The sequence below is a fragment of the Balearica regulorum genome, chromosome 7, assembly GCF_011004875.1.
Source record: "Balearica regulorum gibbericeps isolate bBalReg1 chromosome 7, bBalReg1.pri, whole genome shotgun sequence".
Lineage (NCBI taxonomy): Eukaryota > Metazoa > Chordata > Aves > Gruiformes > Gruidae > Balearica > Balearica regulorum.
This window is the reverse complement of record NC_046190.1, coordinates 883,877-901,446: the sequence shown is the minus strand read 5'-3', so window position 1 is coordinate 901,446 and position 17,570 is coordinate 883,877. Positions and strand designations below refer to the sequence as shown.

General features: G+C 43.4%; 1 protein-coding gene and 1 long non-coding RNA gene across 6 annotated transcripts in view; one reads left to right on the top strand and one right to left on the bottom strand.

The window, feature by feature from the left end:
• Nucleotides 1–5,994, bottom strand: part of LOC142602532 (uncharacterized) — a 120,323-nt gene extending 114,329 nt beyond the window's left edge. Inside the window, exons 1-2 of one of the 4 annotated variants that reach the window (XR_012836266.1) lie at nt 5,890–5,994; nt 3,791–3,867 (exon numbers count right to left, since the gene is read on the bottom strand). This is a non-coding gene — a long non-coding RNA (uncharacterized LOC142602532). The remainder of the gene's footprint in view (nt 1–3,790; nt 3,868–5,889) is intronic. The other 3 variants (XR_012836267.1, XR_012836269.1, XR_012836268.1) reach the window with 3 other exon arrangements.
• Nucleotides 5,026–17,570, top strand: part of PPP2R2D (protein phosphatase 2 regulatory subunit Bdelta) — a 30,245-nt gene continuing 17,700 nt past the window's right edge. Inside the window, exons 1-2 of one of the 2 annotated variants that reach the window (XM_075757583.1) lie at nt 5,026–5,292; nt 5,685–5,771. Coding sequence is in view for 1 of the 2 variants with exons in the window: in XM_075757582.1 (XP_075613697.1) it covers nt 5,286–5,292; nt 5,685–5,771 (94 nt within the window). In the remaining variant the exon portion in view is untranslated. The remainder of the gene's footprint in view (nt 5,293–5,684; nt 5,772–17,570) is intronic. The other variant, XM_075757582.1, reaches the window with a different exon arrangement.

The window sequence follows — 17,570 nt, the reverse complement described above, 5'->3', positions numbered from 1 at the left end:
TGAGGTTTTTGTTTAGCTCAAGATCTTTCCTTATAATGCCAGAGAGCAATTACTGGATCACAGCATGAAAAGCAGAATAGAACAGACATTTTCTTCAGTGAGGAGGTGATTCAGCTATTGAAGAGTTTCTTTTGTGTCTATTTTGGGGGGGAAAAAAACCACTGCTTTCAGCTAACGCTGACATTCCCAAGGTACATTCATCACGACTGTCAGCTGCAGCAAAGGTCTCTGCACTTCTTTCCTTCTCCTCACATTCTTTTCTCTCTAAGCAACCATGTGAAACGCCTGACTGTACTACTGGAAGGTAAGCAGGAAAGAAGTTGTGACTAACTAGGGCTCACTTTGCTTTGTAGCTGTAAACAGAGTGCAAAGCTGATGCCATCATCCCTTCCGTTCCCTCATAGGGAAGCTATCCCCAACACACACGTGAAACGTGCCGCAGCAGCCAAACTAGCGCTAGGAAAAAAGGTTGTGCTGCTTCTTCCTGGAAGAGCTCCCCTCGCCACGGATCAGCGGGGGCCAGGCTGGCAGGGGCGGCTGCAAGACGTCACAGGGAGCCCTGCACGGGACCGTCCGGCGGCAGCAAGGAAGGTGACGGTACTGCCTGGAGGACTGGCGTTTCGGGGGAGCAGGAAGACGAGAGAAAGGCTGAACCGCAAGTTTTAGGACATTAGGCTGGACACAAAGCAAGGGACTTGCTTTACTGAGGAGCCTGGATGCAAGGACGCTTTGGTGGACAAAGTCTAAATGACAACATTCCAGGGCGAGCGGGCGCTGTAGCGCACGGCTCAGGGACAGGTCTGAGAGCAGGCATCCAGCTGAGAGGGGGCGCGGGGCAAAGACAAGGGCAGCAAACTGCTAGAGGCAAACAAAGCCCAGTCTAAGGTTGAGGACTGAAGTCCAGAATATCTTTAGATAACATATTGATAAACAGAGTGTAAAAAAAATACAGGTAATAAGACTAAATACAGGGCTAATACCTTACTATACCAACTTCTAAACCACAGATTTTCTCTGAAGTTTGGAAGACTGACAAAAATTCTGTAGGAAAAAAATGTTGCTCTTCTCACCTAAGAATAATCAGATGTTTTAATGCCAATTAGCATGTGCTATGTATCTATTAGTGAAATCTGATTCTGTATGCCAACCAGCTGTATTTCACTCTGTGATAAATGCACTACGTTTTTTTGAAAACATAAATACACTTCCAGCACGCTTTGTTTTCAACGCAATAGTAGTGAAAGGCCGCAACCAAACCACCGGCAGAGTTCAGAGCTTTATTTAATCATAAACAGATAATGGCAAATAGGAAGAGAAACAACTCCCGATGAGTTGGCAACAACATTTCACGCAGCATATGTCAGGGGGCACGAACTGGGCAAGATACTATTTTGAGAGAACATTTGGAAACATCGCTGTCAGTAGCTTTTCTTGCTAAGTGTGGCAAGAGCGAAGCGTCACTTTCTTCCAAGTGCAGCTCCTGAATACATGACGCTAAACCATTAAACTGGAAACAACCACTGCAAACACTCCGTGCCTTAATTCTGAGAATGACACAAAAGTATTATACCCACCCCCATCCCACTGCCTGTGCAACCACCTCTGCCCCCTCTCCCCAGAGCATGGATAGCCCAGCACGGGAACACTTTCCCGGCAATCCAATATAAGTGACCAACACAAACTTCCAGGCAGAAGCAAGTGAGTGGAGTCATATTTTAAGAAAGTCCCACACAAGTGTCGGACAACTGTAAACAGGTTTATAAACTGCAAAACACCCAACAGATTATGGGGGGCTGAATCCTCTTCTATCGACACATCCTTCTGAGTTTGCACTCCAAACTTTAGAAAGCTTGTAAAAACTTACTAGTTCATTTTAATTAACCTATTCCTTGAATATAATCAATAAGAACAGGTGCATTCTGTACTATTTTAATCTTTCTTTAAAAAAGCACTTCACAAGAATGTAACACCACTTCAAAAGAGATCCTGCTCATAAAAGCACATACATTGGAAAATGAACAAATGCATGCACCCATTTCAAAACTAATAGCTATTTTAATTTCAGTTTTCCAATTAACAGAATATCATCAAAACAATTTACCTATGTCAACATTTGAATTTTCTCTCAGATTATACATACTCATTGGGGGGCCTACAGGAAAGCTGGAGAGGGGCTGGTGCCAAGGGCAGGGAGTGACAGGCCAAGGGGAATGGCCTGAAGCTGCAGGAGGGGAGATGGAGATGGGATGGGAGGCAGAAATCCTTCCCTGTGAGGGTGCTGAGGCCCTGGCACAGGGTGCCCAGAGAAGCTGTGGCTGCCCCTGGCTCCCTGGCAGTGTTCAAGGCCAGGTTGGATGGGGCTTTGGGCAACCTGGGCTAGTGGAGGGTGTCCCTGCTCATGGCAGGGGTGGCACTGGGTGGGCTGGGAGGTCCCTGCCCACCCACACCAGGCTGGGGTTCTGTGATTAATTTACATGAGTTTATGGCATATAAAGGCATCCAGTTCACTCCAAAAGCACACCGGTATATGAAAGAGTGAACCCCCACCACACACGTACAAAACCACTAAGGTACAAATGAAGACTGAACATGTATCAGACTCCAGCAATTCAGGTTGGGAGGGATCTCAGGAGGTGATCTGGCCCAAACTCCTGCTTAAAGCAGGGTCACTTCTAAAACCTTGATCAGGCTGCTCACAGCCTTGGCCGGTCAAGCCACAGACGGGGTTTCCCCCAGCTCTGGGCCACTGGTTCTGGCGTTAGCCACCTTCTGTGAAGAGCCCTCTCCTCATATCTAACCTGGATGTCCCTCGCTCCAACTTGTAACCACCGAGCAGAGGCTCTCCTCCACCTTCCCTGCAGTCACTTCCTAGATGGCTGAAGACACCCAAAACATAGACATGATATCCAACAGTCTGATTTATTTTTTTAAATTTTACCATTACACATATCACTCACCGTAACAGTGACATGACACATGCAAAAAAGCTGGTAAGTATGCTGAGTTTCCACTGATTTCTTTACTTAACTTGTAAATTGATGTTTCTTGTTAAAGAATTCCTATAAGCTCAGGGCATAGACCTGATTCATGGCTAGGAGCTGTCATCAAGACAAGGAGACTCAGGCCAACAGTGTGACATAAAACCTCCCCGCTCGGTTCAGTAACGGAACGAAGCACATGTTAACTTCAAGCCAAGAAAAGATTTCAAGGCACAAGGCCTAGTCTGTAGCTGACCTATACCTAATCTGCTCACAGCACGCATAAATTTAAATTTTTATTTAAATATGTTTATGCTGTTAATATAAAGCAATAAAAAAACCCTTCAGAAATAAAAACCTCAAGACTGCCTTCCTTCCAAAATAAAATTAATACCGTTTGGATTTCCATTAGTGAAATACTCTTCATATCTTGATACAGAAGTGTCAGGCATCTATACAATTATGACACACATATAACATTAATTTTATATATGGATATAGCTGGCTAATCACTCTGGGCTGTGCAAGCAAGTCAATCAAAGAATAAAACAGACAACTTTCAACAGACGAGTAGGAGTTTCACTAAGCGCAGAACTTGCCCCACAAGTTCTCTCTGCAGAGCCGAGACTAGATAATAAAATACAACCAATACCTGCCTCCCTTAAAAAACTACTTCCCTATGCTTGCAAAGGAGACACACTCAGAAGAGCGAGCTGAAAATCATTTCATTTAAATTTTTAAATGCATAATGCACTGCATATGGAATAAACGATACAAATCAAGTAATCAATTAATAAATGGAGACAGACTACCTTACTGAACTCAGGCAAGCGTCAGACTTAAGTCCGTTGCAGAAAGATCCCGGGGCATCTACAGGTGAACATCAGCTCTGTAAGAAAGGAAGACTCGCTGCAGAGCACTTTATTTAGTGTTATTTATCACTTACAAGACTCTCACTCCATAAGGAAGAGGATATCCTTTTCTCATTTGCGTTCAAGGTCACAGCTAACCAAGTCTCTGTTCATCAACCACTTTTTGCATCTCCTACACCAAGGTGATTTAGGAAGCATACCGGCCATTTCAGGCAGGACAACGCAGACCCGCACTTAGCACTTCCCCTTAGGGCTTTAAAGGTTATGGTATCCCATCTTCTGAGGGACTCACAGGTCAAAAATATACCAACGCAGGAGTTTTGGAACAACTCGAAATTAATTCTGATTTCTTTCTGCTCTTTGGGATTTAGGGGCAAAAATTGCATCTTCACAGCTTTCACTATCTGTGCTGATTTAGAAAAAAAGCGATCAGCATCCGAGCCCAGAACTCCACAGAGCACCAGTGACACTCACCGCCACAGGACCGCAGCGCGCAGCTCGGCAGCGCCCGGGCAGAGCCCGGCGGGGACGGGCCGCACCGAGCGCGGGGGCTGCAGCGCCGCACGGCACCACCCGCACGGCACCACCCGCACGGCACCGCTCTCGCTTGCCGCCCCCTCGCTGGATTCACCGGCTCCACCGCAGCTCTACCCCACCCGGCCTGCAGCCGCCGCAGAGGGCCCGGGCCCGGCTGCCCGAGCAGGGCGGTGCGGCCCGGCCCTGACCCCCCCCCCCCAGGCCCTGGGGAGGCCCGGCCCGGCCCGGCCCGCTCCCCCGCCCGTGGTGGTGCCCCCTGAGCCGGCGCTGGCTCCGGCGCTCACTGAGAGCCGACAGACACGAAGCACGTTCATCTTTTCAGGAAGCAACACGATTAAACACCCGGGGGGAGTGAAAGTAAATCAGAAGGCGGATCAACAAGGTCATTTCCACAGCGGTCCCCAGCCGGGACCGAGGGGCTACGGCAGTCCCGGCCCGCCGCGCCCCTTAACGTGACGGCGAGCGCGGAGCCCCCCGCTCCCTGCCTGCCGCCCGGGAAGCGCCTCCGCGGCACGGACCTCCTCCTCCTCCTCCTTCTCCTCCTCCTCCACCGCCGCCTCCCCTGCGAGCGCTGAGCCTGCCCGCACGGGCGGGCCTTCCCCGACCCGGGGCCGCCACGGACCGGGCCACTGCCGCTACTACTGCCGCTACTACTGCTGCCGCTGCCACTGCCACCGCCACCGCCCCGGCCCGGCCGCGCCGCCCGCGCTCGCCCCCTCCCTGAGGGGAGCCGGGGCGATGACGTCACCGGATCAGGCCGACCGGCAATGGGCGCCATTTTGAAACCCCGAAACCTCCCGCGGCGGCAGCTCCGTGCGGCGGCGGCGGCAGCGACCCGTTCCCGGCCGGCGCCTCCCCCCGCGGCCCCCCCGCCCCCGCCCCACCGGCACCGTGCGACATGGCAGGTGAGCTCGCGCGGGTCCGGGCCGGCTGCGCTGCGGCTCCTCCTCGCCCGCTGGCCGGCCGACCGGCCGGGCGGAGGGCGCCGCGGGAGCCGGCGCGACAGGCCGGGCCGCACCGCGCGGATCCGGGTGGCGGGAGGCAGCGCCCCGCCGGCGGGGGGGGGCACTGTGGGCAGCGGGGCTGCCCCGCGGCGCGCCGGGCCGAGCCGCGGCGCGGGGCCGAGGCGGACTGGCCTGGCCTGGCCTGGTGCGGCGGCGGAGCGGGCCCCGCTGGGGAAGGGGCTGGGCCGGGGCCGGGCTCGGGGGCAGCGGGGGCCGAGGGCTCGGTGTGCGCTCCGCGGGGCGCCGGGCCGGGCGGGCGCCCCTCCCCTCACCGCTCTCTCTTCCCTTGTCAGGGGTGGCAGGAGGTGGCGGCGGCAGCAACGACTTCCAGTGGTGCTTCTCCCAGGTGAAGGGGGCTATCGACGAGGACGTGGCGGAAGGTAAGGGGAGGGCCGGGCCGGGCCGCGCAGCTCCGCTGTGCCCCGGGCTCCCGACCCCGGGCTGGGGGCTCCCGCCCCGCCGAGCCGCGGGCACCGCCGCCCTTTTTTCTGCTCTCACCATCTATCTGTGCCAGGCCGGCGCTGAAGCAGCCGAGGCTGGGAATGGCCGGGCCGCAGCATCGCCCCGGTCCGTGCCCGAGGCTCGGAGGATGGGGGTTGTTGCAATGACTAAGCGAGCGCCTGTGCTTCCAGTGCGATGGGCTTTTTTTTTTTTTTTTTTGGGAGAGCATCATAGAGAAGACACGGTGGCTTCCTCGTGTTCTTTAATTCTAATCACTAGGGAGAAAAGGTAATGACTGATAAAACACAGAGGAAGAAAAAAAAAGAACACAAATGGAGTCTGTCAGGCTTGTCAAGTTTCACTCTGACGCAAAGAGAGCAACAGACAGAGCGTGCAGGTCTGTCATTTGTGCTGAATTTAAAAAGTAGGGCTTAAAGGCTTCCTGCAGCTGCAAAGAGATTTGTTTTCCCTGGTAGTTAACATTTGGAAGTTAGAAATAGGGATATTTGAGCAGGGAAAATGGACACACCTTTACATTTCCCTGAAACTTTCTAAGCACAGCATGTTTTCGAATGAGTAGAGAATAAGAAATGGTTTAATTGCAAGAAGCATTTCTCTGTAGTATGTAGAAACAATGTGAAGTTTTGCTCGACTTTGAGAAATTCTTTTTTTTTTTTTTTTTTTCATTTTCTATGTTCAAACTGTTCGGGCTGGCAATATCCTTTAGAAAAGTAGGCATGAAGTATGTGTGTGAAACATAGTTCTGTGCAGTTTATTTTTTTTTTTTTAACTGCATTAACTGAAATAGCTGTATTTACTGTATTAAGTGAAATAACTTACAGTGCCAGTGTGTGGTAGTCTTGGGGTTTGGATTTTTTTTTTTACTGGATGCAGTAAATATTTTTTCTTACTGTCTACTACAGGGAAATTATGCTGACAGTGTTTTCATTTTCGTGCCACTTGTTTGGCATTCCATTTAAAATAATAGCTATGGGAGGAATAGACTTGAAAACTGCTCGAGAAACTAGTACTCAGGCTCAGTTGTTGTTTTCTTTTTTTCTCTCTAAATATATTTTGTAACTTTTACTATTGTTTTGAAGTTCCCAGAATTCTTATGGAAATGCATTTAAGTAGCTTTTAGGAGTTTCCTGAATAGTCCTTTTTTCTTAGGAACTATCATGTCTGTAACTAAAAGTCAGTTGTCCATGTTGCAAAAAATATACTTCTATGAGCACCTTACTTCCCAGTCAACCTGAGCAACATGCATTTGTGTAGAGCTGGAAAGCTTCTGGATTTTGAAACACCCATATGTCTTAAATCCAGTTAATTATTTAAGTGCATAACAGGACCGTTCCAGGAGGAACTTACATTACTGATGAGACGCATTACTGAGGCATAGCTCTTTGGTCAGAGAGGGGCAAGCTCTCTTTTGAGTAACTAGAAGTGGTAATGGGAAATAGTGATGGCAATGATCAACACTTGTACCCTGGATTTTCCCAGATGTACCTTATTAATGTGACTTTTCCTGGAGTGAGGACTGCAGATTGTGCGTGATGCCACTACATATGAAGAACTTTATTTTTTTCGTAGGGCAATTAATATAAGTAATCATTCAGCACCTAGTTTTGCAGAATTGGTAGACTTCCATTTTCCTGCTGGGATACAAGAGCCACTTACAGGTGGTTTTTTTTCCTTTATTTTGGTTTGTGGGCTTTTCCCTGGTAGTTTTTGCCTTGAAAATGGAACTAAATAAAAAAAAATTATATACTTTATTTGCTAATAATTGCCTGAATTTGACTCAGCGGTATACAATAGAGTGCAATTACATTACTGGATTTTTGGCCCCTGTTATGGAAATATTTTCTCATTCCCATTGCTTAAAACTTCTTTTACCAAACTGCACATCTAAACCTATTTGGTGGGTGACTGTTGCTTTGAAATAGCCTTGCTGCAAATATTATATAAAACCACTGTGAATTTCGTGTAAATTTTTGTGATTGTGAAAACTTGCTAGTTCTGCAATTTTTTTTCCTCTTTTCCATTTTGTGAAAAATTAGCTCTCTAGAGCAAATCTGAAAATGGTAACACAAAGTAGCCATAAAATGTATTAAATGCAGACTTTTTTGCTAAATGTTCTTATAGACGGTTCATTCACTGGTTGAAATTACAAAGCCTGATCAGCAGCTTAACCAAAATTCACTTCTTTTTGAAGCTTGAATCTAGAATATGTTTTATAGTCAATAGTTGTTTCTCACATGTATTGCTTTAATAAAAATATTAACATGGCTATGACAAATTACTATAGTTAGAAAAAATCCTGGGAATGGAGATGGCAGTTACAAACCTAACTAGGTCATTAATATAGAAAATCGCTTTGTCTCCTTTGTCTTTTCTGTGTATTCACGTTCTTCAGCGAGCGATCTTTGAGATCTGTACAATGCTCTGTTTAAATAAATAGAAGAGCAGTGTTTATATAATCAATCTGACCATTTCAAAAAGATCAGGAAAATATACCAGTTATTGAAATACATAGTTTTCTAAAGCAGAAAAGTTTGATTGAGTTCAAGGAGGGGGATTGGAGGTTAAAACAAATATTGAATGAAAGAATTGATATTGAGGATGGCAATAAGCTTCATTTAAAAAACAAAGTAATTTAAAATTGTGTTGTAATTTTATTGTTAGTGTAAACCATGTGACTACAAAAACCGTACTGATTGCCTGTGAAACTTGTTATTCTTGGATTACCTTTTCTGGTAGCAAGTACCTTTCTAAATACAGGCTTTTTTTTTTTTTTTTTATAATGCTGCCTGAGACCTAATCAGTTTTTTGATTTCAGTGTTTAATTTGTTTTGCATGCTCAAAACCATTCTGTTTTGGGTTTTTTTTGGCAAGCAAAATATAAAACAGTTTATTAAATAATGTACAGATATGCCCAAATTCCCTTGGGCCAGATGTTCTGTATATAATCCCTGACCACTTCTGGATGTAATTAACAGAATATATTATTTATATAGAGTGGACACTATAAATCTTCCTAACTGACTTGTGCTGTCTGATCCTTGTCAGAACGTGAACCTACCTGCTGTGGAGATCATGGGTTTCCCGTTACTGACGTTGGGATTTCTTTGGGTTTTTCAAAGCAGTCGCTGGGGTTTGAGGCTGGGGGGAACTGTTCCCTTCTGTAAGTGCTGTTTTAATTTGGCACTGGTTAGATACATCTTCCTCTTTCCGATATAAGCGGCTTTAAGGGTATGGTTACTCTGCTAAATTAAACAGGTACTGCTTTCCTCTTGGAGCCTCATCAGCTTAAGTCTTAACCCATTTTAAGTGTTATATTTGAAATCTTTTTTGAAGCAGCCAAGCATAAAGCCTAGTATTGCATATAAATGCTGGCCTTGGTGCCCTATTGTAGCAGACAAGAGCTCCTTGGAAGCTCCCATTCATTAACTCGAAGGTGAACATTTGTAGGGTATTTCATGTAAGCAAAACTGTTCTTCAAAAAATGTTGTCATTAACTTTCAGAATACTTGTCTTGTTGTATTGGATTTTGTAGTTGTTAAGAAATTTTATACTTCCATTTAAAAATCAAAGAAAAATACTATTTTTTTAAATTCTTCAGATAGTAATTGCTATTGACAGCACTGATAAACTAAAAGATACCTCATTATCATCAGTTCAACAAGTTCTTTACTTCTCCTTTTAAAGCTTGTTGCAGTGCTAAGTAAGTTGACCTCAAAAGTTTGTCAGAATGCAGAACACAAGTAGAGAACAAAACCAGTATTGGACTATAATCCTGTAATTGTTCTCAAGTCTGGACACAAATCCACAAGTCTGGATTTAAAAACACTTAGCGTTAAATCATCTTTACCAATCAGTGGTTTAAAAATGTTCTCATGTGTTGTTCACGATTTTAACTGGCCTATTCTCACTGTTTTTAAAGCAAATTCTGGCATGATTTCAGAGTTTAAAAAAAAAAATCCAAAAGAGGTACAGCTATTTGACATCTGGTTAAAATCAGATGGAAGAAATGACAGAATTGGTTGCTATCTTTAAGACTTTTTCCTGTAAGCACTGGAAAATATGGTAATAATGACTCCATTATTAAGCCATATGTACCGTTTCCTTTCATCATAAATAATTGGTTATCCCTGGAGATGTCACTTACTACTGGAATGGGGCAGAAAGTGGGCTTTTGAGCTGTTTGGGTTGGGTTTTTTTCCTTGAAAAACAGTGGTTCGCCGTAAACAGGACTTGAGATGCCTGCTCTTTTGCCCTCCCTAAAACACTATGCATTTATCCCTGGTTTATGGGGATATGGAGTAGCGTGCTTTGGCCTTGATCCTTTGACAGTTCACCACATCTCTGCTCCCGAAGGACTACTGTGAATATTCCAAAGAGCCACCGTTACTTGCAGGGACCAAAGATTCTGAAAGTTCCCTTGGTCTTCCCTGCTTTGTGTATGTTGTATGTGGTGTTCTGCATGATACCTGTGATGACGTAATACTGACTTTGGGAAATGTTTTGATATTTTTTAAATGTGGGCAGAAATAGTATTTTGCGAAGAGTTTTGACCTGAGCACGTGTTATATATTGGTTTCCTATTGGAGAAAGCAGTCTTAATGTTTCAGGTAGACCACTTTAATCTCAAGTCTTCATACAACCCATGCACCAAGAATTCATCTTCACCCTTTATTCCACAATATTCTATTCCATAAAAATGTTGTTCTCAGCCAGTAGTATTTAACAGTAATTCTTTTGAATTCCAGTTCTGTCAGACAACCAAAAAAACACAGGGCGTTGTGTCACTGGAAAGCAAATTGTGCTATCGTAGTGTATATTAATGTATAAGTAACTCTGGAGACTATTAAGACAAGGTGGTGTGTGTGAGAGATGCTGTATTAGTGAATTTTTTTTAAGTTTCTCTCCCATGATCTTTAGAGTATGACTCCTCATAGTGAGGAACCCCAGATTTACAACTGAATAGCTATGGAGGTTTTTTGTTTGTTAAAGATCCGGGTGATCTTTAGGCTTCATAAAAGTGGTCATGTCAAATGATGTCTTCTCTGTTTTCTATGGAGAAGAGAATCTGTCCTGCCAAGTCACATACTTACGGTGAATTTAAATCTGTAATCTTTACCATGGTATCAAATTTTGATTATTTTTTTTTTTTTTTATGGCATGTGCACATGATAGATTAATGGAACTACACGGGCAGGAGGAGGAGGATGAATATAAGTACAAAAATGTTTTGCATTCTGAAAATTGTGGAAAGAATATCTATCTTTTCTGTCAAGGAAACTAGGAAATTTTTGGCCTAGGTAGAGACCTTAAAGGCACTCAGGAGTGGTCCATAAATGCCTTACTTCCCTGTTGTTCACCCATAGCTTTTGAATCTAGCATCTTTTCCCTGACACAGGTACATAAAAGAAAGCTGGGACAATCTTCCTAGAAAACTACAGAGGTGTAGGTTTATGGGTATTAAGGGGAAAAAAATTCTCAGTACCAGTGAAAGATAGCAAGTGTAGTATTAAAGAATAGATAAGAAACTCCTTTCAAAGACTAAGCAACCATGAGGCTACAAGGTAAGACAAATTACTAGTTGTAACTGGATGATACTTTGATTAAAATGTGAAGCTGCAGGAATGCATAACTCATGAGTGAATGATAAACAGTTTGGGTAAGCAAATGAGTATCAGTTACAGAGTTGTAAGGCGGGAATGCAAAATAAAACATTTTGAGTAGTGGGAGTACAGAAATTAGTGCAAGTCTTTACATCTGTACTGCTGCTCTGCGACCAGCGGAAGGCACTGCCGTCGTCTCTCTGCAGAGGAGGGGGTAGGAGGTTGTATTCACTGGTGACCCAGGAAATCTCTGATACGTTCCCATGCATGCTCTCGTTACTGTGCCATTTGTTGAGTATTTAACAGCTGAGGAAAAAGCTTAAGAAAAAATGACAAAACTCACTTTAACTTTTTTTTAAAAAAAGAGGAAGGTGTGAAAGCTATAACTGGATGAAAAATTTTATTTACCCATCATGTTAAAACTTGTATTAACTCTTAATAAAAGTACAATGAAAAGCATGACAATTAACTACTTAAAAAAACTTAACAGAATAACACGAATTCATATACTTCCAGTAGGAGAAAGGTTATTGGAATTACTATTCCAGGGGTTTAAAGAATAGTACTGAGGTAATAGATCTGCATGCAGAATACTGGATTATGTCCTGAATGTTATAAATAGACTCCATACATTCTCACTGCTTGTAAGAAAAGGCATGGCAAGCCTTGGCAAGCACGAAGGTGAAGTTTATTTCTGTCTTGCTGAACTATGGCTTTACTACTCTCTTTCCTTGCAGTTGCTTTACCCTTTCTTTGTACTAACGCATCCACACAACTACACGCACTGTAAACTCAGTGAAGACAGGTTTTTTTAAATACGATTCAAAGGACTTGCGTCATCAAACTGCAGTCTAGTTCCATTGAAAAGAAAATGCAAAGTGCAATATATGAGGGGATTGCACTAATTGTGTTTGAGATGCAGGCACTCAGGTGACTGGGAAAAAGTTGGACGAGTGTTGGGTTTAGGGGAGTTTGCTGGGCAGCCTGGCCTTGGGAACAGTTTGACACCGTGTGTTGCTGCTTTTCTTCCCGCTCATTACAGCACTCGGAACAGAATGGCATCTGCGCCCTTGCTTCTCAGAGGAGTCGAGTGGCTTAGCTCCGGACGGGGTCCAGGACACGCAGGAGCTGGCCATTGCTCAGAGAGAAATGCTCGTTTGTAGTTTGCCACGGCGTGTCAGCACAGCACTGCCTTCAGCCAGCTTCTGCTGCCGCGCGGGCTGGCCCGGCCACCGCGCTTCTCTCGCAGCAGCTCAGGTGCCCTGTCCGTGCCCTTGGCTTCGCCTTAAATCTGTTCAAGGATTTAAATTAGTTCAAAAAGCAGAGTTATTTTGGACAAAGTTAAACTCTACCAGGTACTTAAAGGTGATTCAAGTAATTTTGCAGGTTATTTAAGTGTTAGGGCATGAAAAATCATTAGACCTGATGGGTACTAATTTAAATGAGCAGAGTGCTTAGCACTGTAAACTGGAAGAAATTTGGTCTGAGCAAAACTCTACCACTTTTGGTTTATTCTCCTGACTTCTGACACATCTCGCTTCTGTCTTAACTCTTCAAATAAATCATAAGAGCGGAAATCTAAAAATTGAGCATATAAAGTGGCATTTTCTGAAAAACAGATGGCTTTGAGTAACTTCTATATATATGTATATTGTCAAGTGATTATTGATAGCTTTAAAGTTTAGCTCACCTTTCAGTACAATTCAGAGATAGAAATCTGATTGCTATCAACTATTAAATTAAGAAACAATATTTTAGGAACTACTTCAGGACAGCTTAGGCATGACAATAGCAGCAATTCCAGCCTTAGTCCATCCTGATTGCCCAGTAATTCCAATCTCTTTTATTGCTTGCCCTGGCACCCGCAGTATGGGGAATCCACGTTCACCTGGAAGCAAACCAGCGAAATGTGCGGAGACAGGGAGGTTGAGGGCTGGAGAGGAGTGCCGCAGTCAGGCACCTGCGGTGACTGAAACCGCGATGGCACGGAGAGGATGAGTTAGCTCTGGGTAGAAGCGGAGTGGCTGCTGTGGTAACTGTAGCGATCCAAATGCCAATAACTATCAAACTTCACACCAACTGCTTCCCCCTCCCTGCCCCGGGGGCTGTGGTGACACAGATTCCCTGGTGATGTTTGGGGAGTTCCCCTTGTCACTCAAGTAACAAGCAGTTATAAGGCCCTGTGTGTCTGTAACTTGTGAAGCTCAAATGTGATTTTGGGTTTTAAAACATTTTTTCTATTATTTACTGTTTTAACAGGCATTAGCCTCCACGTTTTTTCATTCTCTTTGATTAGTCCATTCCTTCTAACAGGTCTCTGTATCTTTTTTCCTTCACTAATCTTACTGGCTCCTTTAATATGTTATTTGACTTTTTGAGTCCTCAGTTGCTGTGAAATGGTGGTTCCTTGCCACTGTGTGTAGGGGTCCCCATTGACCGTGGTTTTCAACAGTCGTACCTTGACATGGTGTGTTGTCACTGCCTGTTGCAAAAGTGACTTCTGTTGATTCTGATGTCATGCCTTACAGTTCAGCACAACATCACAGGGAGATCCCAACTTGTGATTTCCGAGTTGATTTAGGAGCACATTACCTGCACTTACCCCCTTCTGCACTCTCTACTTCAATCTCATGAACTGTAGGAGACCATACAATGTCTCCCAGCTGTAGAATAAACTGTACTGTAGAAAACTGTGTGTCGGAGGGAAAGCTGTGTCACCTTTCATCTTGATTACAGGCACAGAAATGGGCTTTCTATGTTGAGTTTCCACCAGCACTCTCCCTTACAGTCTGTGCCAGGTGTCCGGAGTTGGTCCAGGTCCAGTCATTTCCTCTCAAAGCATGAGCCTCTTCAGAGACTTGCATAGTCCTTAAAGCGGTTCATTCTTCACATCTCCCGGACAGATTGCGGGAAAAGGTGCTGTCTGTTAAAACTATTTTTCAAGGGGAGGGACAGGAGACAGGTCTGCTGACATGTTTTTGGTGGGGTTTTTTGTGGGTGTGTGTATTGAATGTGAAGCTGTGTGCTGCCCATTACGTATTTGGAAAAAAATAAGTTAAAATCCCGTAGCAGGTGGAGCAGCCCCTTTTTTAGATAACGTTCAGAAATAGTGACTGTTTGACTTCCTAGTTTGTTAAACGCCTGAGGAGTGGGCTTTTGACAGAAGCCTTCGAATAGCTTAGAAAAATGAGAGAGATGTTGATGCTGCTTGTGTCTACTTAGTCCTAAACATGGACTACAGCTGCAAATTGGTTAATCTGTTGGTGTGCTATGAAGTCATTATGTTTGTTCAGTTTTTGGATTTTGACCAAAGTAGCAATGTGCAGCCAACTTAGAGAGGAAAAGTTCATGGTAGCTAATTTTAGGCATCTAATTTAGATGTTCTGGATCTCTTTGCATTCTCCATTACCTAACCAGAGAGCCCGGATGTTGATACTGGTGTCCATTAGAAATACCTAGTATGAATCCTTTGTGGGACTAAATTAGTTTGCAGACCGAAGCTTGCTGTCATCTCGGAATCCTAACAAATGTTGGTCTCTGTCATCCCGTCTCCCTCTGCCCCCTGTATAACTGGCCCAGGAGGCTTTGGAGGGTATAGACCTTTAACAGAATTATGACAGCAGTTGTGTGACATAGGGAGGTTAATATTCAGCAGGGATGTTAAAAGGCTTAGGGCATTTATACTGAATTTTGAAACTTCTGTCTAGGCTTACAGGATAGTCTCCTGAGTCACTGAGGATTGTTTCCACTACATTATTGTAACGATGGATATTTGTAGCCTTCTGTTGTGTTGGGAGGGTGTTTACTACCCATGGAAGCGCTTAGTGCTTTTAAGTTTGGGGATTCTACAAAACCATAATTTAGTTGCCAGCAATTTTCCCCCCCCCACATTCCTTTTAGTATACTATCTTTGAAAACAGCTAGGAGTTTCCTACTCTGTATGTAGACCATAACTAAGTTAGAACTCCTTTCCAAAAGTGAAGCTAAACATTAATTTTTCATGTCTGGAAAGAAACAAATATTGCCAGACTAATACCTTACTCTAAACCCATAGGTCTTGCTGCTCTCTGTAGTTTACAGGAGGAACGCTTACATGGCTGCTTCCAGACAGAGGGTCCTAGCCACACTGGAACAAAAACGGAAGGAAAGTTGTCCACACCTCTCAGTTTCAGGAAAGTCATAATCACAAAGGTGCCGTGCATGTGAGGAGCCTGCATTAGGGTGCTGTATGTGAGCCAGGGTCAGGAGAGTTTGTCTTTCCTCACCTTTCTGGACGGTTCATTGTGAGTTATTTTGCTAGTATGAAGAAAAGGCTGAAATAGTCCCCTGGGAAATAAACCTGGTGCTTGTACATATAAGAGAAAGATACAACATATAAGAGAAAAGCTTTAAACATTCCAAAGTTAATATGATGATTAAGAACTTGCAAAGACTTGTTTGAAGGGTTTTTTTTTTTTTTCCTAAAAGTTTTAAGCTGACTTGGAAGTAAAGAGCAAATGTAGGTGAGTAAAGTATGTTGAGCAAAACCTAGAGTGATTGGTTTGGAATTAATTTTGTGGTTTCCTCTAATCTCATAATTATTTTTTTACCTGCTTTGAGATAGTATAGTGCTGAGGATACTGGATGGAATTATTTTGGGGATCGATATGCTTCAATTAAACATGCTTATAGGGAAAACTGGTTTTAATTCATACTTTTATACAAGAAGAAAGTTTTAGTGCTGTTAAAAACATTAAAAAGTTGATTCATCATATTCCAAATGTTTTAACTGAGAAAATATTTGAAGAAACTTTCTATACCTGTTTTCCTGAACTCCCCCATTCACTCGCCTATTTCCATATAGCGTGTTGGCCATAGATTTTTACCTACTGCTTCAGTGCTGATTTAAAACTTCAATTGCTTTTTTCCAGTTGGTAGTCAATTAGGAAAGAGAGGCATTCTCCACTGGCACAATCCTTTTACCTACACGTGTTGTTTACCCTCTTCTCCCTGTACTTTTTGTTTAAAACCCTAGAATTCAGGTAAGTAGTGTCTGTGTTTTAGCATGTTTCCACAGTTCTTAACATAAAGGACCCCAAGATTATGTTTGGCTAGATTGCACTGCCAGTAAATAATAGCTGTGTCAGACAAATGATGTTGACTTCACATGCATGTTAAAGCAAAAGTGATGCACAGCGTATTTTGAGCAAATAATTCAGTAGATACTTTGATAGTGTATGTGGGAGAAGTTAATAATATCTTTTTCCATTTCTGAAACTAAATGGAAAAGTGTTTTTTGTGACTTTACTTGAAATAATTGCATATGTTAAGGAGTCATTTATTTCTACTAGGATGTTTACTGGTGTAAACAAAAGGGTAAAAACTGATCCATGCTAGAATGGCTTTCAGATTTTTGTGGTAGTGGAATATTAGTTTTGCTACCGATAAACCTTTGTAACTCAAGGGCTACTTAGTGTTTGAGTACTGAGAAGGTCATAAAATTACTCTATCGAGTCACTTCACTACTTAGCTCATCTGTTCGTTTCTTTTTTCCTTAGTTTACTAATTTCCCATGGTGTCTCTTGAAATGCCTGGGGTTTTTTCCTGTGTATAATTGAGTGATACTGGGATGTAGGAATCTTTTTTTATTCTAGCACTATTGCCAGTCTTGGAGTAGAATTTAATTAAGATTGCATCTCCAGCTAGTTCACTAGCTGTCTCATTTTAGTACAAAACTCTTTGCTTATGCCATGATATTTGGTATTTGTAACTATAAAACCTCTTAGCCAGCCATTTGTAATGGCTTATAATTTATACATTCACACAATTTAGGCATGTATTTGGCACAAAGCAAACCTGTAATTGTGGAAATAATTAGCATGGATCAGTATTAAAGCCCAACAGCAATATTAGCCACATACAGAGATTTCTTTTTTTTTTTACGTTGAATCTCAATTCTCATACATCTTGTTTTCCCCATGATTGTCAGGCAGGAGGAATGAGTTGGCTTGAAAATATTTTCACGATTACCATGTACATATGTTAGATTGTTACAAAAGGGCCTTATTTAAGTTTCTTAAGAAAGAAAAAAAGTTCCAAATTCCCAAGACGCTTTACACGGACCAGCTCATATGCTTT